General features: G+C 42.4%; 4 protein-coding genes across 9 annotated transcripts in view; 3 read left to right on the top strand and 1 right to left on the bottom strand.

The window, feature by feature from the left end:
• gpat2 (glycerol-3-phosphate acyltransferase 2, mitochondrial) overlaps positions 1-13,317 on the top strand; it is a 39,775-nt gene extending 26,458 nt beyond the window's left edge. For all 5 annotated transcript variants that reach the window (XM_085910779.1, XM_085910776.1, XM_085910781.1 and 2 more), the window contains 16 exons: positions 3-136; positions 495-594; positions 1,838-2,017; positions 2,474-2,566; positions 3,175-3,257; positions 4,200-4,327; positions 4,445-4,515; positions 4,960-5,120; positions 5,194-5,297; positions 7,992-8,176; positions 8,635-8,712; positions 8,922-9,044; positions 10,392-10,512; positions 10,894-10,962; positions 11,187-11,242; positions 12,811-13,317. In XM_085910779.1, the coding sequence (XP_085766905.1) occupies positions 3-136; positions 495-594; positions 1,838-2,017; positions 2,474-2,566; positions 3,175-3,257; positions 4,200-4,327; positions 4,445-4,515; positions 4,960-5,120; positions 5,194-5,297; positions 7,992-8,176; positions 8,635-8,712; positions 8,922-9,044; positions 10,392-10,512; positions 10,894-10,962; positions 11,187-11,242; positions 12,811-12,927 (1,803 nt within the window). In that variant the 3' untranslated portion in view covers positions 12,928-13,317. The remainder of the gene's footprint in view (positions 1-2; positions 137-494; positions 595-1,837; positions 2,018-2,473; positions 2,567-3,174; positions 3,258-4,199; positions 4,328-4,444; positions 4,516-4,959; positions 5,121-5,193; positions 5,298-7,991; positions 8,177-8,634; positions 8,713-8,921; positions 9,045-10,391; positions 10,513-10,893; positions 10,963-11,186; positions 11,243-12,810) is intronic.
• A 136-nt stretch (positions 13,318-13,453) lies between these two features.
• On the bottom strand, positions 13,454-16,546 carry fahd2a (fumarylacetoacetate hydrolase domain containing 2A). Of its 2 annotated transcripts, none has more exons than XM_085910783.1 (8): positions 16,342-16,546; positions 15,700-15,962; positions 15,407-15,623; positions 15,065-15,124; positions 14,840-15,002; positions 14,621-14,729; positions 14,154-14,241; positions 13,454-13,992 (listed from the first exon to the last, which is right to left on the bottom strand). In XM_085910783.1, exons 2-8 carry the CDS (start codon positions 15,960-15,962, stop codon positions 13,930-13,932), a joined length of 963 nt encoding a protein of 320 aa, XP_085766909.1. In that variant the 5' UTR covers positions 16,342-16,546; the 3' UTR covers positions 13,454-13,929. The 2 variants fall into 2 exon arrangements, with proteins under 2 accessions (XP_085766909.1, XP_085766908.1); XM_085910782.1 differs by having other exon boundaries at positions 16,231-16,353.
• Positions 16,547-16,773: 227 nt separating this feature from the next.
• Positions 16,774-21,052, top strand: LOC147058240 (putative aminopeptidase W07G4.4). The gene is made up of 16 exons (XM_085910229.1): positions 16,774-16,929; positions 17,452-17,493; positions 17,598-17,688; positions 18,073-18,221; positions 18,292-18,400; positions 18,576-18,703; positions 18,778-18,877; positions 19,071-19,146; positions 19,219-19,304; positions 19,397-19,501; positions 19,760-19,835; positions 19,930-20,048; positions 20,136-20,219; positions 20,304-20,361; positions 20,489-20,670; positions 20,750-21,052. The coding sequence occupies exons 1-16, from the start codon at positions 16,919-16,921 to the stop codon at positions 20,882-20,884; spliced, it is 1,551 nt and encodes a 516-aa protein (XP_085766355.1). The 5' UTR covers positions 16,774-16,918; the 3' UTR covers positions 20,885-21,052.
• Positions 21,053-21,412: 360 nt separating this feature from the next.
• On the top strand, positions 21,413-23,914 carry pcna (proliferating cell nuclear antigen). The gene is made up of 6 exons (XM_085910231.1): positions 21,413-21,880; positions 22,762-22,859; positions 22,936-23,003; positions 23,075-23,269; positions 23,354-23,477; positions 23,588-23,914. Exons 1-6 carry the CDS (start codon positions 21,660-21,662, stop codon positions 23,662-23,664), a joined length of 783 nt encoding a protein of 260 aa, XP_085766357.1. The 5' UTR covers positions 21,413-21,659; the 3' UTR covers positions 23,665-23,914.
• The last annotated feature ends 117 nt before the right edge of the window (positions 23,915-24,031 follow it).

Below are 24,031 nucleotides of genomic sequence, written 5' to 3'. Positions count from 1 at the left end.
AGGGGTCGCTGCTGGTCTACGTGTATGTGCGTCAAAGCATGCTGGACAGCCTTCTGGTTTCTCTGGTGCTCTTCTGTAACAACCTGAGAGTCCCGTATACAATCTGTCCGATCCAAATCAACAACTCCTTCCTCAGGTACAAAACAAGACCACACTTTGATACACATTTCGTTCAGCGGTGTAAAAACAGCACTGTGAAAACAAATATATTGACAAAATGATTTTAAGGTTACTTTGAGATTAAACTAGTAGTGGCAAGAAACAACTTGAAACTTCTTTTGCCAATTCTTCCCCCTTATCTGCCCACCAACCAACATGCTAACGTGGGACAACACAGTTCTCAGTTAGTCAGCTATCAATTAAGGACAGCCAACAGAATTCTTATCAGTTCGTCAAGAAATTGGTTATGATGCCCGTGCTTGCTCTTGATGAGTGATCATGTCATGAGATGTCTCAGATTGGTGTGGAATGATGCGTGGCAAATTCCCCTTTAGGGCGATCCTTCGGAAAATCGGCATGATCTTCTTGCCGCCGTTTGCATCCACTGAGCAGGACGCGGAAGCGGACAATCTGTACGCGCCTGTCATGACCTCTGTAAGTTTGACCTGTTGTCTCATGGGTGAGTGTGACCGTTTTCCTTTCTCTCCTATCCAATTTCAATGTCATTGAATGGCAGTCATCCGCTTGAGTTTCATATGCAAATCCATCAGAGGTTAAATCAGGTTCCACGCTCCCTTTTCTCTGAGTCACCACTCTAATGGAATCAAATAAATAATCCGTCCTCGCCGTACAATCTATTCAAGCCCGACAATTGCAGCAGTTCCTCATTAGCCGCATGTCTTGAAACATACAAACGGCCTGTTCCCAAGTGAATGGAAATGAAGGCCTGGGTCATGAATCACAAAAACATGATGCTAATGCATTTTGCTGGCGGATGAAAAAAAAAAAAATCTTCAGGCTGGTGATGATATAAAATTGCTGGGTAAGCACACGATAGCTACCCGGCCTTGTGATTTGTCTTTCAGTGTCCTGTTGTTCTTTTCATCTCTACCCAGTCAGCTCCTCAATCAAAATAAAAGCCGTGGTTTAAACTCTTCTTCCAACTCAGCCCTCATCACACGCACCATTCCTCCTTTTGCAAAGAATTGTCTTCCTTTGCTTTTACTCCTCAATTAATGCCACACCTTCATTTTTTTCCTCTTCTCACATTTCTCAGTGCTCATCACCTTATTACCAGCTTCCTTTTTGTGTGCAGCAAGGGAGCCCTTAGTGCTTTGCATCATTTATCCGAAGATGTGTTTCATTTGGAGGCGTAACAGGTTTTTATTAAGATCAATATTTTGTGATACGTCTTAATAAAGGTGCTTGGCCAGTCATCAATTCGCAAAACTACAATCCTGGTTCTTTATAAGAGCCTCATGTGTTCCCCCCCCCTTTGATTGTTAATGTGAGAAAGCATATTGCCTGCGTGTTTGAAAGCTATTTTGTTTATTGCTTCTACTGTGTGTCAATGTTAATAGACCGCTCTTGTTTATTGAGCGTACGCTCTTGTTTGTTTTTCTGTATGGTAACTTCATTTCCTGAATGTCGTAAAGTTTCCCCCAAAGTCTGTTATGTCTGCTCCTCATCCAGTTTGCATTTTGACTTCTTGTTCCTCAGCTGCCCCACACACATTCTTACACATTTTCTTCCTTCTCTGAAGGCCTTGACCTGTCATTTGGCTAATGTGTAATTTAAAATGCATGGCAGACATTTTATGCTAATTACACCAGACTGTCACGACCTTCCAGACCTTCTTCTATACTATCGCTTATCTCTCTCTTTCTCTCCTCCTCAGCTCATACGTGAACTGCTACATGAAGGCCAATCGTTAAGCTTCGGTGTGTCAGCGGAGTCTGGTAAAGGGGGGCAGTGGCTAGCTCGCATCAGGCAGCTCATCAAAGAGGGATCTGTCCCTGATATCTGTCTGGTTCCTGTGGGCATCTCCTATGATTGTGTGCCAGAGACACACATGCAGGTAAATGGCTGTAAACACACAAAGCAGCCTGGAGAGTTTTACGAGCGCTCTCGGTGTACGTAATGTCCTCTGGAGCAAGCGCAGCAGCCTCTATTTTGGAGGATAACTGAAAAAAAAACTAAATTAGGATGGAAGTGTTAGAGTGCCAGCTCATATTTGCATTCCTGCTGGCAATTGTTTGTTGTTTAGATGAGCTTTGCATGTCGTTGATGGTTATTTGCCGTCTTTCATCTGTGCGCTGGAGAGTGGGTGTAACTTCCGGCTAATTGCCATAAAAAGCTTCTCTTTGGCACACACACTCGGCGTCACTGATCATCTGTTTATTTGTCGTCATCATACACACTGCTCATACCGCTTAATGTGACTTCTAATGTTGAAGTCTAACTATGTCATTATCTCCAAGTCACTGTGTGCTGCAATTGTTTTGAATGTTGTTTCCCCTCCATCGTCTTACAGGTTAGCGGTCAATTTGGCTGGCTGTTGTCTCTTCTTTGGAGGAAACCAGAAGGAATTGTTAGGATTCATCTTGCTCAGCCCTTTTCTCTTAAGGTGAACATCATTTAAGGAGACATTGAGGCTGTTGCGTGGAATCCTCACATCTCTAAAATCCTTGCCATACTTTTCAGGAATTTGAAAAAACAAAACAAAACGACATCTCGTTATCAAACACGCCTGTTATTATGATGTGTTTAAGGTTTCTGCAAGAGCCACAATGATTCATTAACCTTAGAAAAAAATCATCAGACTCAAGTGGTGAGGCTCCAGCAGTCCTCATTAGTTTGTTCACCCTAAGCCCTGAACTAGACAAAGACACAAAGGCAAACGCTGTGCTTACATCAGCTTCCCCAAACTTTTTTTTCTTTTTGAAGTTCTTAGAGGCATGTGAGATACAAAAAACAAAAGGTGGAACGGATTTGCTTGCATGTACTATTGTGGCTGCCCAGTTTCTTCTGCACTAAAAAACTTCATCCATCCATTTATGAAATGGAGGCTTAAAATATGGCTTACTGTCAAGTTAGTTGTAAATGTGCGACAAATCAATGCAGTTGGATGACTCACTGGGAATATAGACCCCCAAATACTATTGGACAACGAGTGCAAAAGTGCAATGATAATTGATCATCTGTTGATTCAGATTTGTGTGTGCGTGTTCGCAGGAGATGTACGTATCAGGCAGGTGCAGAGTAGTTGAATGGCGCCCTCTACAGGACCTGTTGCTGCCTGTTATTATCAGCAATAGGTAATCTAACTACACAACCCCAAACACACACAGACGGTTTGTCTTGGAAAATCGCTGCAAGATTTGAGTTTTGCCCAGGATTTGACAAATGATAAGAAATTTTCAAATCAGACACTGACACAAGAAGTTGGTTGAACATCCTCAGTGAGCAAATAGGCTTCACGTCTTACAATCTTTGGAGAGCGAATGCCCGAAAAAAAACAACAACAGAATGATTAAATGAGATGAGAAATGATGGATAGTAGCGAGGGGATAGTTCGAATGGATTTTTATCAGCGTGTAGTAATTTCATAAACTTTTGCTTCATGGCATTAACAAGCTTTGGTGCTAGCCATCTTGTTAGGAAATAATGAGGTGATTACCAAACATGCTGTGAATATTTGTATCATATCGCCATACTCCCGAGAGCTTTATGGAGTACGCCGAGGTCCAACAGTGTAATTTCTTCTCTCCCTCACACGCTAATTCCTCGTCAAAGCTAACCAGTTGACTTGAAACGATTAAAAATGCCTTTAATACGTTGTTCTTCAATGAGACCGTCTTACTTTCCATTTGTTGTTGGTCATTGCAGTTGAAACACGACCGTACATCAGTTTCCTTCAACCACCCACATCTTCTCCCTATGGTTCTCTCAAAGCCAATCCTCGTTTGTGTACTCATGACGCCATTCAAGAGCAGCAGGGCCACTCAATCAAAGGGGGCCACCTGGTCCAGTACTCACTTGTTTAGCTCAGTGTTCCGAAGGGAAATATGGGACACGGCTTAATACTCTACTGTGCGCACTGGCGAGTCGCCGTATCCTCTTAATGTTTAGCTGTTGAGCAAGAATTGTACTTCGACGATGTATAAGCCACAAGTGTAGCATTAACACAAACAAACAAAAATATCCAAGTACACATTGGGATTGACACTTGATACTGCCTGTTCGCTTTTTCTATCAAGCACTGCGAGTGAGTTTGGTGAAAGGAAGATATCGCGGTTCCCGCCTTCTCGTTCTGTGTCAGAAAGCACAGAGCTAGCTCATCAGGAGAGTGAGCTCAACACTGCCATCGCTGTCCACCTCATCTTCTGTAAGTCGGAGATAATGTTCCCCTGCTGGTCTGTAATGGAATCCCTGCGAGATGTTTTAATCCTGTTAGCATTGTGTCATGGTATTTAGGATTTGTGACTTGTGTTCTCATTCCCAGCTGTAATCTCCTGTATGGCTGTGATGTCCACCAGTCTGCTGTCCAGTCTTTTGCTCTACAGACACCGCAAGGTAAATGGGTCACCCCTGTCAAACTAGCACGACCATATCAACGATATTAAATTGATAGCCCTTGTGAAAAACAAATTGTATGCAGATAAATTTAAAACAAACTATTATAAACTATGACGTCTATAGCCGTCAATGGTAGTGAATGAGTTAATCGTGGAAATATTTGTTAAAGTCTCCATGACTTTAGTCAGCTCATCACAAACACACAAGCTTGTCTCCATCGAGGCGTATCACTTCAACATAGTTCCTGACCACCAAGTACTGTACGACATCGCTTTACACTCTCGACGTCATCTTGCGGCATCTGAGAGAATGAAAGAATTCTGAGACTTTTGAGTCATAACGTTCCAAAACTTTGGTGCAATTGTTCCGCAACTTCATGGCATTGGTGAGAAGTTCAACTGTTCACGGCATGAATTTCAATTCCTGGTTTGTTTCGGGCAGGGTGTGAGCACGTCCATCTTGTGTCGTGATGTCAGCTGGCTCACGGAGGAGCTCTTGTTTAGGAACAAAGATGTCGGATTTGGAGGAAGTCTAACAGAGGTGGTCCACTACGCCGTCACGCTGCTCGCCCCTCACCTTATCATAGCTGCAGTACCTTCAAGGTCCGTTCTTCTGAACTCAAATAGAGATGAATCTGACTCAAGCCACTTTCCATGCCTTTCTTTTGACCTCTAGGCAAGACCCTTTGATTGTACCTCGTCCTACTCTTGCTAGCACACAGCATCTGGACCTTCAGGCGCAGATTGTAAACCATGCTTTTATTTTGGAAGCAGTTGGTGGTGAGTGATTTTGCATGCATGTATTTTGGTAACATGGCTGTACTTTTCACTTTAACACTTAAGCCCAAAAGCCATTTGGAGACCTTATGTTCTCTTTGCATGCTGGCGTTGGTGGGAAGCTTTGGCTGCAACTTGTGTCAGTTGCCATGGCAGAATGGAAAATCCATTTGATATTTTAAAAGTTGCACCGCTTAAATACTCAAAAGCAAAAGACTGCCGGTTAGCTTTTTTTGTCAAAAGCCACAACGTCTTTAGTGGCCGTAATTTGTTGCCCCAAGGGCTTGAATTGCTGAGATTTATGCTGTCATTGCAAAGTCAGTCATGCATGAAAATTTGACTTGGAAGCAACCAGATCTGCTTATCTTTGAGAGAAATAAAATAATAATAAAAAAAGAAAAACAGCAAGCGGTCAGCATTCTAAATTTCTCCCTTCTCAGCAGAAATATGGCATTGTTAGGAAGCTGTGCTGCCTTTGCTAAAGTTTACACTCCAATTACGCTGTTTAGGTGTTCTCGTGCCTGTGCTTCATTGGAAGTGCCACAAAGGCCACTCTTGTCCTGGATTTTAAATCATGCTCCTTTATGCAACTCACAACAATTTCATTACATTATGTTTATGGTTCACAGTTTGAGAATTGCATATAACTTATTGTCAGATGGAAAATAACCAAAGTGTTAAATTTAACAAGGCATTGGCGCTTCATAAAATTAGTTAACATAACATGCATCAATAAAGTCTTGTCAGATACACAAGTTGATTGATATTGACGAGTGCTCATTTTCTCCCTAATAAACCCAGCTCGCCAGAGGAGACAAATACTTGATAAGCGCTCATTTTGTGAGGAAATGGTCATGACTGTGAAAAGATAAAACAAATATTCCGGATGAGTGGTTGCAGAAAGTGTCCCTGGCTGAGGTATTTCAGAGAGGCAAATACGGTGTCTGAGTTGCATTAATAACAAAAAAAACAAAACTGGCCTGTGTATTGTTTTGCCAGAGGACGTTACCAATGTTGCAAGAGCTCCAAATTTCCTCCTTGTAACCTGATAAAGAAAAAAAGTCCCTCTTTCATTTAACCACCGTGGGACTTTTTATAAATGTGTTTTCCTTTAATCGCGCAACCGCTCTTTCACGGTCTTCTGCTAAGCCAACTGGTTTTCGGCTTCCACGGCTTCTATCAAAACATGATTTTACTTTCTCTCAATCTCAGTCCCCACACTCACGATTGATTCACTGACTCTCCCCTCCCACATTTGTTCTGTAGATTGCTCTTATGTTTTCCTAATCTTTCCTTTTTCAATGTAGTGGTCAAAGCTGTTCTTGAGAGTCTGGTTTCTATCTTCGCTCCAACCTCAGTGGGCCCTCGAGAGCTAATATGTTTCACGTCCTTTTCTCTCACTCACACATTGTGTCTCCAGAGCCTCCTTTTCAACTACACAGTAGATATTCTTCTGGTCCTACTCCTACGTCTCAAAAGTCGTGAAAACACACGATATCGCTTGTCTGTAGTGGCGCACTCAGCCGTATCTCACTTGCTGAAAAGTCTAGTTTGAAAAATGTGTTAACAACTACGGTACTTCTAAAGCTCAGAAGATAAAGGAACAAATCTGTCGTGTCATAGAACGAGGAGGAAAGAAATTCGCTCTAAATTCCAAACTCAATGATATCTTGACAGTACTGCTGCTTTACCGTCTTTGCTGTGCTAGCAACTATTAGCTTGCGCTAGGTTGACGACACAAATTCGTAGCTGTTCGAGCTGTTTACAAAACGCTTCACTGAACGTTGACTCTGTCAATATCATTTGCATTTTGAAGCACATAGTGTTTTTTTTTTTTTTTAAACCAGCATGTTCAGTAAGTACCTTTTGATAATGCCTCTCTGTGCGTGATTCATTATGTAAGCGCGGTTTATTTTGGTTGCGGAAGTGAAGGTTGTAGGGAGTGGGCGTTATGAGACATTGGCTTTGCCCTCAACTACTTGAAATAATCCCTAACTATACTCAGTGAATACTTTAATAGATACCCCTGCGCATTTTCTATCCAATAAGTTCAAACGAATCTACCTTCACACATCAAATTGATTCACCGAGGTATTCGTTTAACAAAGTTTGAATTGCATGAATAGTTTACAGCAGTTTTGATTCGCGCTAAATTGTGTGACAGAGGTGATTGGAATATTTGATAGTAATTCAGCAGTGTGAAGCCCCTCCTGGAATCACACTTTATTTTCTCCTTCCAATAACTAAATTGTGTTTATGGAGTGATTCAAACGCACCTCTTTTTTTTGTGTCAATATTTTCATGAATATGTCAATTGTAATTTAGAGGTGGCAACAAGATGTCACCTGCAACCGGAGTGAGAATAAGTGGTTTCACTATCCTAAGGTAGATTGAGGATACCGAATTACAAGGTTTTTTTTTTCTCCACGCTATCTAATGTGATGGCGATTTCAAGGATAATTTTGATTGTCCCTTCGAGGCACACACTGCGATTGCAGCACAATATTAGCAACACCTCTCCATTGGTTCCTCTGTTTTATTCCATTATGTTAACTTATACACTAGATCTCCACACTGCATGAGGTGACCTCACCCTCTTTCAGGCTGTCCTTTATAAATGTATGGCTACGATATCTATGTCTATATTTTCACTTGTGTGTCTGCTTGTTGGTGGAGTAATGCATATTTTTACCCCAGCATGTGCCGTGTCAGCTATGCTATCCGAGATTGCCAGCAGTGGCATCAGCAGCAAGGTGAGGGCTGACAGCGCAGATGGAGATCAGGTCAAAGGTGACTTGGAGTTTGATGTGGTCCTCTGCCAGTTGGAGCTGACTGAAAGGGCCCTGCAGCTCTGCCATCTCCTGCCTCCGGGCTTTAGACCAGTGAGTTTCCATTTGCATCACACACACATCCGACGTGTCTCGTTCAAGGCGTGTTTAATGGGGCCGAACGGTGACTCACCTCACCCCGCGCGGCGCCGCGCAAACGTGCGGTGATGCTGTGTGTTTGTGCGCACGTCCATGTGCACACGATCCATCACGTTGACTTCAAGGGCTCCGAATCGGAGGCAGATATACTGCGCCCTTCTCTGTTAGCCCACCTTTCATTTGAGCAGCCGCTATTTCTTTTCTACTCTGCTCCACGGGAAAAATAGCGCTCCCACTCCACCATCCCAATGGCCGACTCCACTTCTCCTCCTCTGATCTCATCTTCGTCTCCACCTCGCTGTCTATGCTCTTTGTCACATGTCTTCCTCCGATCGTCTTCCACGTGTGATGAGACTGAAGCTACTTGCTCCTCTCCTCTCACCTTCTCTCTCATTTATTCCCAATTTCTCCAGCCCTGCCAGTCTTCTCAAAGTTTCGCACTGGATGCGATTGACAGTTTGGTGCGATGCGGCATCTTGATCATGGAAGAAGTAAGATGTATTTTTCATCCTGAGACATAACCCAATTCCTTCCAGGAACATCCAGGGCTGTTTTGTTTGGATGTAGAATATTCTTTTCCCATTTAAATCATCTATAGCAAATCATTGCTATCTGCAAATCTGCTTTGGTTCTTATAAAAATAAAAAAAAATACCAATATTTGTTTGCCTATAGACATTGTAGATGTTCTTTCTCTGCAGGTTCAGAAGGACGTTCCAATCTGTGATTTCTGGAAGCAAGAGGGCGCCCTGACCTGGACCACCACAGACGGGTCGGAACAAAGCGATTCTGATTGTGAGGAGCAGGACTTGTTGTCCTACAAGGTACCCAAACTGTACTATAGTTTTTGTTTTGGCTCCATCACTGACAAGCACCAGAGGTTCCACTGCATAGAGGGAGAATCCAGTGGGATATTGACCCAGTTAACAGTGGATGGCAGCTCGCGGGGGTGAAAGCAGGCCACGAGAAAACTGGCAAAGTGGCAGCACGAAAGAGCCATTTGATGCGAGTACATCTGCATAACAAAAGCAGCCACGCAGGCGAGACGCATCGCTTGAATACCAATTAGCAATATGTGTGTCAGCTTTAATAGAAAACCGTCCTGAATGTTAGGTGTGACTTTTCAAAGCATCACAGGGCAACTAATCAACTCACAAAAAAAGTGCGCAAAGTGATTTGGCGGCGGACTGAAGCATTCAATTACGTTTGCCTCTTTTCTTTAGACTTTTTACAACAGAACAATAGTTCATTATTCAAATCTTCTCTGGCGAGTTCTTTTTTAGCTATATATTTTTCATTCAAATAATGTTCTGACCTTAAGCTTGGAGAGAGACTGTGAGTGCAACTCTTTCCTCAGAAAACATTTTCAAAACCACGATTGCATTGCGAGCGGCCCTCTCCGTAAGAGGTCTTTCCTCAGTGCTCGGTCTTGATTTAGAAAGACAAAAAGAAGCCGGTTGCATTCAGATGATAGATATTTAATGTTTTACTTCTGCTATATTTGGAGATCCAAAAATGTTCTCCAGCTCTGCTTTACTTGATAGCCTACTTTTGTTAAAAAGGACTAAATCTTCACTGGAAATATAATTCAGTGCGTGTAATGCACACATCTAGTAAAAAAAAAGAAGAGAGAATTCGCATAGAATACGACTTTGGTTGGTTGAAATGGCCTTTTCCACCATTTTGTGCAGGAAAATATTACGATTCCCATAAAAGGGGAAAATATGTCAAGATATATGACAGCTTCCTTTGAATCTCTGACCTTTACACTGGAAAAGTCACTGTATCACTCAAGGCAATATCTGATGTAAATGTCACGGTACCCTGCTTCCACATTGTTGTTCACTCGGACGTGAACCTCCGTATGAAAGTAACGGAAACGTCGTCTGGGGGCCATGAATGTTTTTATGAACTTTTGTAATAACAATCCATAGCACAGTCGCTGAGCTATTTCAGTCGGAGGCCAAAAAAAGAAATGAGCCGACAGGCTGGCGGACAAAATGACAGAAACCAAAATTAAAAGACCTCATCTGCTGTATTTCTGCGTGGCTTGACATGCTAGCTGACAGTGACTTCTCACAAGGTTTTAAGCCTGGCGGAAAATGTTCTTTCATCCAGTCATCCTACCATTGACATTCCCATCATGCTCCTTCCTGCCTGGCTATTCGTAGATAAGCCAACCAAATCAGTGTCCCGACATGCTGTTCTTCCTCTGCAACATGCTAGCCGGACGTCTGAGGGCTCTCTGCTGGACCACCGCTTTCTTGGACCACCTAAAAACTCCTCTGCCAGGTTTTATTTTTTTGTTTTTAACTTTACCTTTCCTTGAGCAATGAAAGCTACGTACAGTGGTTGCCTGAGACAAGTTATCCAACTTGTGAGTTTTTTTTAAGATAAAAGCTTCATGCTAAATGATTCTAAATAACTTAGATGGATAGCTTTGGTGTTGCATTGGTATAACCCTTTAAGTTACAGATGTTTTAACTTAAAGGGTGAAGCAACACATGTAGACAAACAATATAACAAATGAGGGCAAAATAGGTGCTCTTAGTATTTCATTTTTTTGATAACACAGCATTGTTTTCTATTACCTGTATAATACAGAACAATAAATGACTTTCCAGACTGTTTTGAACATTCATGTAGAATAACCCCCCGCCTTCTCTCCGGTAGAAGGTGATTTTGTGACTCAGCTGTGCTCACATCTGTGTGATACAGCAAATAAGAAGAAACAGCACTACGGTGAGCACATCCCCCTCAAAAAAAAAAAAAAAAAAAACACCTCCGCACATAGAAAGAAAAAATCCTAATTGAAACCACTCAGAGTTACACAATGTAAAAAAAATAAAATATTCAACCAATCCCGCTGGTAATGGCTTTGTTCCATTATTCCGACCTGTTATTTTCTTTATCGGCTATACGTCTGTTCTTTTGAGTGATGCGTGTCTTTGTGCGCTATCTCGCAGAGAGCTGCTCACAGGAGGCTGCTCAAGCTGCAGTTGGAACACTAATAGACCTGGGGGTGAGTGACAGGCTTTATGTATACTATGCTGTGTGTGTGTGTTCAGAGAAAGTACTATCTGTCATAAATATATATATTATACATATACTTAAATGGCATTGCATCAAATAACTAAAATGAACTTTTTCTTGTCCTTCTGGACTAATGTGAATATTACCCCAAAAGTATCTCATTCAACTTTTTTTTGACTTTTGAGCATGTTTCAGGGTTGTGACTGTGACCCTTATCTGAATGAATAAAACAGAAACGTTGTCAGAGCCCGATAAATGCTTGATGATCGCAGTTTGAGATTCAGTGCGAGAAAGAGGGCCACGAGAGGTCATCTTTCACACAGTAATAGATACCTGTGATGTTCCAAGACAAAGAGAAGGGGTTTCTATTGAACATCTCCACAATCTACAAAGAACCGGAGTGAAATGGATTCTCCTGATGCGACGCCACTCGTAGTACCCCATATAGTGCGCATCAAAGTCTCGGGAAAACTCTCCAATCTGCCGCTCTTACAATTGACGAGTCAGCCCTTGAGCCTATGCAGCCATCAGTCTGCTCCGTCTTTGCGAGATGGGAATCGCTGCCTTTAAAAATAGAGCTTCATTGACCTAAATATCTGAAATGACTTCAAAAGGCAATTTTTAATTTGCTTCTCAGGGTCATCATCATCTGTCAAACAATTGCTGTTTTGTCATTTTTTAAAAGTGGATTTGACTGAAAAGTGGGCATGTTAAGGAAAAATCTTTTTTTTTTTTCCAAAGTGTAATTCAAGAACTTGATAAAAATACAACGCTCTCTTTTATGGGGGACGGTATATCTGGGCCATTCCAAAGAATCTGTGCCGATGGCATCCCCAGGAAATAAGAGGTACCGTTAGCTGTTAAATAACTTAATAAATACAACTTAAAAGATGAGTTTAAACTACTTCAAGCACTAGAAAATAGCATTTGTTGCCTGCCCTACTTCCTTATATTAGGCTTTGCCCTGAAATGCAAAAATATAAATTCTTAAGAATTTTGTACATATGTGTTACTTCTCCTCCCAACTTTTATTATTTTTATTAAATAATTAATTTAAAAAGATTCCATTTTTTTTACTGTTTCATTCCGAGAACTAGGAGATATGGATGTATGGTCGTACGTGCGACCCTGTGAGTGGCACAAGGCTTCTTCCTTGTCAGATAGATCACAGTCTCAAGATGAAAAATTATATTTTAATAAAATATAAGACATTAAAAATGAATTAGAGGCATCAGAAGAAGGGCTTTGGGCATAGTATCGATTCAGCTCTGGTATTGGATTGCAATGGATTGTGCTACTGTACCTAATAAAGCGGCCAGTCAACGGAGCTATAAGGAAGCAAATCAATAAATAAGATGAATGGAAACGGTTGCAGATTTTTGTGATTCAAATGTGATTGGGTTTTTTTTTTTTGTTGAACAAATTAGACCAAAGTCGAAATTTGAATGCAGAACGAAGGCAGACATGCCAGTCAATTTAGAACCTGCTGTGTGAATAGCTTGCATGTAAAAAGTATCACCTTTACAAGTGTGCTCATCACGTTTGCACTCCCATCAGGTCCTCATGGAGGAGCGGCGGGAAGGAGGAGTCTTCCTTGGGGTCACACCTTTGTTCAAGTCGACCCAAAACCGTCAGAATCTGGAGCGCTTCATCTCTCAGTACCTCTGCGATTAATATATGAGACTGCCACGTTCGGTGCTTAACTGCGTTTTCGGAGTCAAAAGTTTGGTTTTTAGAGTGGCTGCATGTTGAGGTCTTTGGGGTTAATCGCATCGAGAGATTTTTTAGTTACGAGACAGTGATTTCAAGTTTTGCCTCGGTGATAGCATTAGCATAAAGCTGCAGGAGATGAGGATTGCGGTTGTTGTAATCCGCTACGTAGTACGATGATGCAGCGTGCTCTTCCCTGATTTCATACTGTAACCAGGGCACTTTTATTTGTAAGATGATCACATTTCAGCTGTTTTTTTTTTTTCCAACTCTTACCAAGTACATTATTTCACATCCCATGCTAATGAGGCCCAATTCTCTTCATCTCATCGTTATTAAACTGCTCTAACTTGAGAGGTTTTTTTGGGGTTATTTTGTTTATGAAGGCTTCTGGTATTTCATTAGTGTAATTATTTTATGAGGCCTTTATTAATTCAAAGTGGTGTCCTTGTCACGAAAAAAACCAACAACAACGATGGAATCTGCCTCTGGCAGCATCAACTTTAATTTGCAAAGATCTAATCCAAAAGTTACAAATCCAACATGAAACACTACTGCCCTCCAGTGTTAAAATGCATGTACTGTTTGGTCTAGATATACATTATAGCTGTGACTCGGTTGCGGTGTATTCTCATATATATGCACAAATAATTTGGCCACTTTGGAAAAGAAAGTGACTTTTATGCTCTGCCAAAATTCTACAACTATTCTACAATATAAATACAGCATTAATTCACCCACACTAAGAAATATCAATTATAGTTTTCAAACATCAATTTGACACATAGATTTGACCACAGATCACATTTAACCTTAATACTGAATTAGCATTTTGGAATAAGTTTATTTTCTATATGCTTACTGCCATATGAAGCCATACCGTTTATCAAACAATTTGCTTCCATCGAGAAAAAAAGCAATTCCAACAGTTAGTCATGATTTTTGCCACACAGTATGTGTCTCAGTTCAAACCACTCTGTTGACGATGGATCCCAACAGGTCTATTTGGCACTCCACAACATCTCCTTTCTGAAAGACAGAAGCATTCAGTTCAAACACCACTCATGTCTCATTATGAGCAGTCCTAATGACCAACAGTTTGAACATTTTACTTATGTGCAGCAGCATGCAATCACCCCCCCCCCCCCCGCCCCATTACTTTCTTTGAGCAGTTTGACAAAGTAAATAACCTTCAGGAAGACAGGCGGCTTTCTGAACAGCCCTACGCCAGGAGGGGTGCCTGTCAGGAACACGTCTCCGGGAGTTAATGTCACAAACCTGAAAAGGAGGAAGAAAGCAGACAGACAAGTTCAACTACTTATCATGCCTCAAACTTTGAGTAGCTTGTAGATCAATATAATTATGAAGTGCTTTTGATCTCACAGAAGAATGAAACTGTTGATTTGTACATATGCAAAAAATAACCGACAGTGATACCGGAGTGGATTTTCACTCTTGTCCAGACCATAGTTTCAAATTGATGATGTTAATAAAAAAAGAAATCCTGTCCTATCCCATACGGTGAAAACGTCTCCCACTCTTAGAGCGCTCCCATTTTGACAGAATTTAAAATGTGAGCCAGACCCTTTCATGATTTTTGTTTGTTGTATGCACAGTGTTTTTTTTTTTTTTTTAGAAGATGGAACAACAGTCTCACTTTGAAACCCAGGAGATCAGCGCCTCAGTCTTGAAGATCATCTGATTGGTGTTGCTGCTCTGAACGTTTTCTCCATTGACCAGGCAACGAATTCCCAAGTTGTGAGGATCTGGAGGTCATGTCATTTTTGATGTACTCTTTGCAGATACCCTCAAAACTGAGCAAGTTTGTCTTTGCCATGGCAACCGGTAGATATGGGTAAACAGAGGAAAGCTTCACCTCGCACAGCATCTGTGGTCACTAATGCGGGGCCGAGCGGACAAAAGCTTTCAAACGTCTTTCCGAGCAGCCACTGCTTTCCGTTGCGCTTCATCTGCCAGTCACGCGCGCTGACGTCATTGGCCACCATGAAGCCCGCCACGTAGGAAAGGGCCTCTTCTTCCTGAACAGCGTGGCGGCACATGTCAGAAGTCTGTTGCGTGGCAACGATGCAGTGACGCTCACCTTGATGTGCTTTCCTCGCCGTCCAATTACAAAAGCCATCTCCACTTCCCAGTCCACCTCCTTTACACCAGAAGATAAAGCAAGGTCAGGATGTTGTTTATCAATTCTAGGCACTTATCCTAACAAGTATGATGGCCTACTGGATAATATTGTACTCCTTGTCTTTGTCTAGATCCAGTCCAAAAACGTGCTTAAGTCTTAGCTTGTTGGCTATAATATCCAAATAAGGCTAAAATTTCACTCAGTGGATCATGGCAGTGACAGACAGAATTAGTGGTTTTTCTAATCAACATGAATTTATTTCCCTTTTGCTCTCAGTTGTTCTGGCCTCTCGGAACTCACCTGGCTCTCGGAAGGAAGAAAAATGTCATCGTATGGGCCTGTGATTGCATTGGGAAACTTGCTGAAGATGATGGGCTCTTTTGGGATCGGGGCATTCTGTTCCAGGCAGTGGTCACGGTAGTTTAGACCCACACAAACTACCTTCTCCGGGGATAAAATGGGAGACAACAGCCTGATGTCCGAGCGCTTTAGCACACACTGGCCAGAAGACAGTGCCCTGAGGTGAGGATGAAGAAATTGGCATGTTTAACGAACAAGAATATTATGTACAGAAGTCCATACACTAACGATACCTCCATGCACAATCCAGGCCTTTATCTCCCATCTCCAGAAGCTCTTTCAGAGTGGAAGGCATGGAGGGGTCAAACGCCCTGAGGTCCACCACATCGAGGCCGATGTCCTGCTCCACCCCAACTCTGACTCCTCCTCCATCACCGTGGTGATGAAACTGCACTAGACGCATGGGTGCGTTACAAAGACCCCTTCGCTGCGGGGTCACCGAGTAACTTCGAGAGAGCAAACTGAGGATGCGCAAGGAGCCAAGAAGAGCCCTCATCTGTTGGTAACATAAGAAGTGCAACTGTTGTTGGTACAATTGAATTTGCACAAGGTTCCCGATTAGAATTGTAGTAAAGGTTCATTTTGTTGTTTAATCATTCCCCGTGGCTTGTGTAGCTCGGCATGTTCTCATGCAACGACGTTTAAGAAGAAGAAAGATGAATTGCATTTTTTTAATGCAGCTCAAACTCAGTAAGCCCCCCCCCCCCCCTTCCACACTAAAAAAAAAAAAAAAAAAAAAGCAACCTCATAGCTATGTTGCTTACCTGAAGCTCGAGCGATGTCTGAGCTACACTCACTTCATTTCATGAAGTTAATATGCAAAAGCGTCATTCAACCATGTAATGCCCTTTGCACAGTCTCTGGTTAATACTCACCTCTTGTCGTATGCACAAAGCTCTACTTTCACAACTTCCGCTCAGCTTCTATGGCTCATATTTCTATTCATTCGTCTCTCGCCAACTATTATTTCTGAAAAAAATGTCAAATTAATATACATTATCATGGCAACAATCGTGATTGTCCAAAGAAACAAAGATTTGTTGATTAAAAAAAATATATATCGTCTAATGCTTTGTTTGATTAAAAACTACACTTCCCATCAGGCAACAGAAAACTAGTCTAAGCTAAACGAATTTTTCAAAATTGTCAAAATAAACCTCATCAAAATCTTATTTATTGTCAAATAGCATTATTTTAAAATAAAATTGATTATATTGCGTTTATATTCAACTTAGAAGCTAAATATTATGATGCTAATTTTTTAAATAATCGCTACATATCGACAACACAAGGAGGACATTCCGATTTTTTTCAATACATGTGAAGGCAACGAGTGCTCAGATCATGTGACCAAATGGTAAGCCCCGTTGTCACCGTTGAACAGCAGTCTTTCAGTCATTTCTCTTTTTCTTTCAACTTCTCGGTCGTAGACGAAGCAGGACGACCAGCACGATGTGCACCAGGTAAAACGGAATCTTACCACTGACGTCGTAACGAGATCGCTTTGAGAGCTAACCAAACTACTAAGTTAAATTTAAAACTCGAAACCCGTTTAAAGGTTTGTTTATTTGGTACTTTTTATTTTGACAGTGGACTACCACATGGCATTGAAGAGAATCATAATCCATCTGTGATTTGAGCTTGTATTGATATTTATTTCATTAGGTCATTAAATCTCTACGTCTTGATTTGAATTTATTCAGCTATTGTGTCGTGCATGAGTATTTGAGTATTTTGGACCTGAAGGTCTGCCTGACAAACACATTTCGTGAAGTTGGCTCTTTAAAAAAAAAAAAAAAGTGCACATCAAGGCAGAATGGAGGTTTAGAGATAAGCACTGAATGATCAAAGGTCTCCCTTCTTGTGATTATTCCTTATCATGAACTTGCGCTGATGTCTGGCGTCTTCAAATCTCATCTTTGCATACTAAAGTTGTCCAAGTTTAACAAAAATAAACAACTTTTTTTTTTAATTTGTTTTGCTAGTGTGCAGCCCATTGAGTGGACCACTGACCTCAAGGACCAGAAGTGAGTACCAGAAGAAAGGGAACACATCCTCTTTTTGTTGTTGTCGATGGCTTGCATATCCTGTGCAGACATTTTGGTGGTTATATATTTTCTTGCACTTTCAGATTTGATGGTGTCGTTTTGATAGCGCAGAGCCATGACGATTTGCCCTCCACACTTGAATGTCTGAAAGACCCCCTGCAGGACTACAACACTGTAAGTCCACTAGGTGATGACCCATCCACAAAAGAAGAAATGCCTAAATGCACCACTGCAATATATAAGTCTAGATGTCTAACACAAATTTGGAAGGTTTTATGAATTACAGCCCTTTCAAGGCAAATTAATATATTCACCGACCAAGTCCTTGCCACTTATGTAAGACAAAATACACGTTGACAATAAAGAAGTTGCATATTCGACTGCCACTTTATTAATAAACACACAGTTGGTTTACGACGGAACGACATTTACAGATGGCAGGAGATATATCAACAAATACCTGAAACTAAACATTTTACTTTTTGTTAGTTATTTTCACATCAATGTGTGAAAGCTTCAACGGTGAGGTTTAAGCATCTTGATGAAATCACATAACAGGTGGACAGTGGTCTAGGTGAAGAGGTGGTAGTCCTGAAGGTTCCCGGTCTCCCTGGCAACCGATTGGTGTTTTCCGCTACCGGCCCCGTCAACCGCGACTACGATGATGTCAGACGCTTCAGCGACGCGGCAGTCAATGCTATGAAGCGGTCGGTATACTACATGACAGGAAGATCCCTAGTTTTGTCTCCCCTTCATTTCTCACACTTGTCATTTCAGGGCTTTGAAAACAGGAATGCAACGCCCCCTGCTGGTGTGCCCTCAACACAAGGACTATAAGAACAGCACGCTGGTGGCTGCACTTGGGGCTCTTCATGCGCTCTACATGGTAAAAGGAACACATTACTTGGTTTGGATTGACTTGACCCTTTCTTTTGGTGTGTAAATTCTATGGGGGGGGTGTAAACTCTGGAGCATAACTTTATGTATCGTTAACTTGGCATACGTGGGAGTTACGTGCGTACTGTAAATGATGCTCACTGTGTGTTTTTTTTCTATAATAGCCTCTAGAAGTGAGGGAGGCGAATATCAAATCGTCCAACCACAAGGCGTGTGTGCTGGGTCTCTGGGTGGCTCAGGCAAACCAGGGAAAAAGCCTGGTGGATCTGGCTGGCGGTCTGGAAAGTGGACGGTACAGTCAAATCAGTTCACCTTATTCTCATAATTGTGCCGTTCAATCCTTAATACAAAAGTCTCATTTCTTAGGCTGGCATGCCGCGACATCGGCGGTTCGGATCCTGAGCGAATGGCTGCTCCTCGCGTGGCCGAATACGTTGTGGAACTCTTCAAGAACAGCCCCGTGCAGGTAGTTAAGCCAAGGACGTTCCTTTATTCATATCTATTTTCAGTATTACGGTGACAGGCCCAAAAATGAATTGCTTTTCCACAACCACTGCTTCATTTTTCTTACAATACTTGCGATGATGTATTTCTAAAACAAAATAGGCACCGAAGGTTTGGAAACCCTGAGGTGACGTGAACATGTGTGTTCCCTTTAGGTCGAAGTGATAAGTGCCGTAAAACTTCTGGAGAGGGAGTACCCCTGCCTGGCTGCTGTCAACCGCTGTGCCAACAGTAAGAGCCGCACGTCTTGTTGCGAGCATGCTCTTTGCTAGCGCCCACATTCACCGTCCCCTCTTTGTGCAGGTGTACCACGTCACCAGGCCAGAGTCATTAAGTTGCAGTACTGTGGCGAGGGCCCTATCCAAAAGACGCTCATGCTGGTGGGCAAGGTGAGAGGAAAAGATGCTCTGCCCGTGCAGTTTGAAAAAAAAAAAAACTAAGGTATCTGCTAAAAGCAGAATATGTGTTGATTGGCATACAGGGCATCACGTATGACACGGGCGGAGCAGACATCAAGGCTGGCGGCTTCATGGCAGGGATGCACAGAGACAAGTGTGGTGCTGCTGCTGTTGCAGGCTTCTTCCAGGTGACTTGCACTGACCTTCGTGAGATTCCACCAAGTTTCTATCCATAGGGTGGACTGAACCCGGCCACGAATGTTGCTAACCAATAAGCGCTAGATATTGAGTGACTACCACTGACTTGAACTGAAAATGAAATTCAGAATTTCCACCACGTCTATTCTTGTTAACTTACCCCTTTGAAATGTAGAACCGCAAATACAGTAGGAAGAGGAAAAATTGCAGTACATGCCGAATGCCACTAATAGAGTTTCCCATTTTAGATTTTGGCAAAGCTGAAGCCCAAAAACTTGAAGGTTGTTGGTTCCATGGCTATGGTGCGCAACAGTGTGGGTTCAGGTCAGTGACATTTTTTGATAGTGCTGAATCTAAGTAAAGGGAAAAAAAAGCTTGATAGTGCCACATTTAAAAGTACTGTACGTTTGTGTTTCAGACTGCTACGTGGCGGATGAGCTGGTGGTCTCTCGTGCCGGCCGCCGAGTCCGAGTCGGCAACACGGACGCCGAGGGACGCATGGTGATGGTTGACCTGCTTTGTGAGATGAAAGAGAAGGTCAGCTCAGGTTTTAGGCGAGACACATACCAATCATCAAGCTGAATTTGAGGATTAATCTTGAACATGGCTTTGACTTTTACACAGGCTGTGCATGAGACTTCCCCACAGCTGTTTACAATTGCGACTCTGACCGGCCATGCTATCAGAGCCATGGGACCCAACTATTCTGTGAGAGCCGACTCCATCACTGGATGACAATGGATGTTAGTGTGATATTCTAGTTGAGTTTTTCTGTTGTGAATTTCTCTGCAGATAATCATGGACAACGGACCCGCCCATCGCACCGGAAATGCAGCTCAGTGGCAGAAAGGTGAGATATTAATTCTATGGTTGCAACACTGCAGACATTGGTCAATAAAAAAAAAAAAAAATTAAAACTTGATTTTTTTAATCAACAAATAATTTAAATGTGTGCCCTTGCCTTTATCGTCATGCAGCTGGAGAGGTTCTGGGCGACCTCTTCGAAGTGTCCAGCATCAGGAGGGAGGACTACGAGTTTCATAAGGGTAAATCCGAGTACGAGGATATTCTCCAGTGCAACAACTTGCCGTCTTCTGCGACCCCTCGAGGACATCAAACTCCAGCGGCTTTCCTTATCATGGCGTCGGGCCTGCACAAGGTAGTCACAAGGAGAAATGACTCACTTGCTGCATGCATTATGTTTCCTCAGATTTAAAATGACCTTTACTTTGATGCAGCATGGTGTGGATTCTGAGGCGCCTCTGCCGTACTCCCACATCGACATCGCTGGCTCCAGCGGTCCCTTCCCTGGTGTGCCAACGGGAGCGCCCATCCTCGCCATGGCAACCAACTACTTTCTGTCCAACCTCTAAGCAGTCCCACCTCTAAGCGGTCCCACCCAGTTTGAAATACTATTGACCTCAAGTGGTACAAAACTACACAGGAGAAGAAAAAGCAGTATGAAAAAGGTCGTAATCGTAAAAAAGTGGCTTAATGCCAAGCATTTTTCATTGGTCAATAAATATACATTGGGCATTTAATCTTTTGGAATCCATTTTTTTCTGGCTTCAAGAAACGTTTCAATTTAGTACTAGAACCATCCTCCATACCAGCAGACGGCGGTAATGCACGTAAACGTCATTTGCCAACGCCCTACACCGAGGGAAATAAACGGCACCCACTGTGAAATTGACTACTTTTGTGAATTAACTGAGATGAGGACATGTCTCCTTGTGTGATATTTTTGATTGTTGGTTTATACTTTAGAATTTTATAAGGTGAAATACGCGTATTAACTCTTAAGGTTGGGATTCGATGGATTGACCTCTTCAAAATGGCCGCCTTTAAGACCCGATTTCCTGGTGGAAGAGGCGCAGTCTACACCGGTAGCGGAAATGACGTCACGAGGCTATCCCATTATAACATAGCTGTGGCGCGCGTAAACGCTACAAATCCTCCGCCTAGTCGTGAGATTGTCCTCCTTTCAACTAACCGGGGACCAAGACTTAACCTAAGGCTCTCATTTCTTGGTCCTAATTCCAACTCTCGGCTTTTATTAATACCTACCCCCATCCCCTACTTCGAGGAAGTAACTCTGACTACTCCGTCTCTATTCAGTCCAACTTTTCAGCAAACACAACAGCAAGTATGTTTGAGGCTCGCTTGGTCCAGGGATCCATCTTGAAGAAGGTGCTGGAGGCCTTGAAGGATCTGATCACTGAGGCGTGCTGGGACGTCAGCTCGTCCGGCATCTCGCTGCAGAGCATGGACTCCTCTCACGTCTCCCTGGTGCAGCTTACTCTCCGCAGTGACGGCTTCGACTCGTACCGCTGCGACAGAAACCTCGCCATGGGAGTCAACCTGGGCAGGTCAGCCAAATAACATTTTTGAACTTATTCAGAACGAGTGTTAGCCGCCATTACATCCTAGAAGTGGTGGCTAACTTATTTGTGACGTGAGGCAAACTTCGGATTGGAGCTTTAAACAAGTATCAGTCGGTTGATTAACATTCTGCACGACTCCGACGTGTTTTAATCTTAATGTCAACACTGTTCATATTGCGACTTTGTTGTCTCATTGTGGCGCTCAAAGAAAGTTCGAATAGAGACAAAAAGAAAGATAGCCATCATGGCGGAGGTGCCCGGGCATGTTCCTCCAAATGAAGTGGCCTATAACAGCCTTCAATGTGCGTAATATAAACGATTTAGGCGTGTTATAAGAAAGTTATTACGGTACAAAGCCTCTCTAGTCTTTCGCATGATTAATGTTTGTTCACCGAACTCGTCATTGGGTGCCGACCTGACTTGAGCGCCAATTTGAGACTTGGCGGGAATACGTGTTGAACCCGGGAATTTTCACTTCCGGGAGAGCGTCACCCCGACGTCAGGCCTCATTTGCATAGGATTTACACGGCGCGGTGGTGGGTATTACTGTAATGATTAGAAAAGTAAGAATAATTCAAACCATCAACAAAATGATTGCTGTTATTTTGAATGGCTAGAAATTTACACAGACATGAGTGGCTAAATTGTTGTTTGAAAGTGGGTTGTTTGTGGATATATTTAACAAAATCGAATTATTTACAAATGACCTCCAACATAATCTGTCTAGTCAAAGTAATATAGGTTGATAACATTCGTTAGCATGGTTTATATTAAACAGTAAGTTGCATAAAATGTCCTTTTAAAATGATTGTAGACATAATTCAGTTGACATACTAAATTCTTTTTTTTTTTTTTTTTATTTCCAGTATGTCCAAGATCCTAAAGTGCGCCGGAAATGAAGACATCATCACCGTTCGAGCAGACGACAATGCAGACACACTCGCGCTTGTCTTCGAGACAGTCAGTAAGTTGACGAACAATCCAATCTGCTCTGTGCTATTCTTCTTTGCATTTTCTTTAACATTGCTTTTACTTTTCAGACCAGGAGAAGGTGTCAGATTATGAGATGAAGTTAATGGACCTCGATGTGGAGCAGCTGGGAATTCCAGTAAGGTCCCATTAAGGTTTTGGGTCTTGGCGATGCAACGTTTTCCGACCTTCTCTCGTCCGCGTTCACAGGAGCAGGAGTACAGCTGTGTGATCAAGATGCCATCAGGAGAGTTCGCCCGCATCTGTCGCGATCTCTCGCAGATCGGAGACGCCGTCATGATCTCCTGCGCCAAGGACGGCGTCAAGTTCTCTGCTAGTGGAGAGCTGGGCACGGGAAACATCAAGCTGTCCCAGACAAGCAATGTGGACAAGGAGGAGGAGGCAGTGAGTCTAAAATAACTTTCAGGGAACAGTCATGATTTTAAAAATAAGAAATGCTTTCATGTAACTATTTTGAATGTCATCTAGGTTACTATTGAGATGAATGAGCCAGTTCAGCTCATCTTTGCTCTCAACTACTTGAACTTCTTCACCAAAGCCACTCCCCTGTCCAAGACAGTCACCCTCAGCATGTCAGCGGACATTCCTCTCGGTAAGCGACAGTGCGACATAACATCTCCTAAGTCAAGGCACCACTGTGTACCGTATTTCATCTTCTCTTAACATCCATTTTTTTGGCGGGCTGGGATTTAATTTGTGCAGTGGTGGAATATAAGATTGCCGACATGGGCCACATCAAATACTACCTGGCGCCTAAGATCGACGAAGAGTCTTCTTGAATAGACGGAAAGTCAACAAATGAGGATGAAGAAGCACGTCGTGCTGCGCATGCGCTTAAGTGTCAACGTTTGGAAACTTATTGAGTGACGCATTCCCGGTTGTGTGGTGATGTCAGCACTCAAGAGTCTTGTTGTCTCTGTGCCTCTTTTTGCAGCCACACTTGCAGTTTGTTTTTGTAGATACGTATTTGTAAATACTTTGTGGTTTTATGCCATCCACCCAAATCCCAAATAAAATTGATCAACTTTTTCCCAGCTTTTTGCTTTTTTTTATCTTATGATTGGAGCTGCAAATAACTTGCTTAGCATTATGCAGATTACACAGTCCTTTTCAGTCGTTGCTAAAAGTTTCCAAATAAATTTAAAA

This window comes from Syngnathus leptorhynchus, chromosome 4 (genome assembly GCF_054491065.1).
Source record: "Syngnathus leptorhynchus isolate UIUO chromosome 4, UIUO_Slep, whole genome shotgun sequence".
Classification (NCBI taxonomy): domain Eukaryota; kingdom Metazoa; phylum Chordata; class Actinopteri; order Syngnathiformes; family Syngnathidae; genus Syngnathus; species Syngnathus leptorhynchus.
This window is presented reverse-complemented; position numbering and strand designations above follow the sequence as displayed.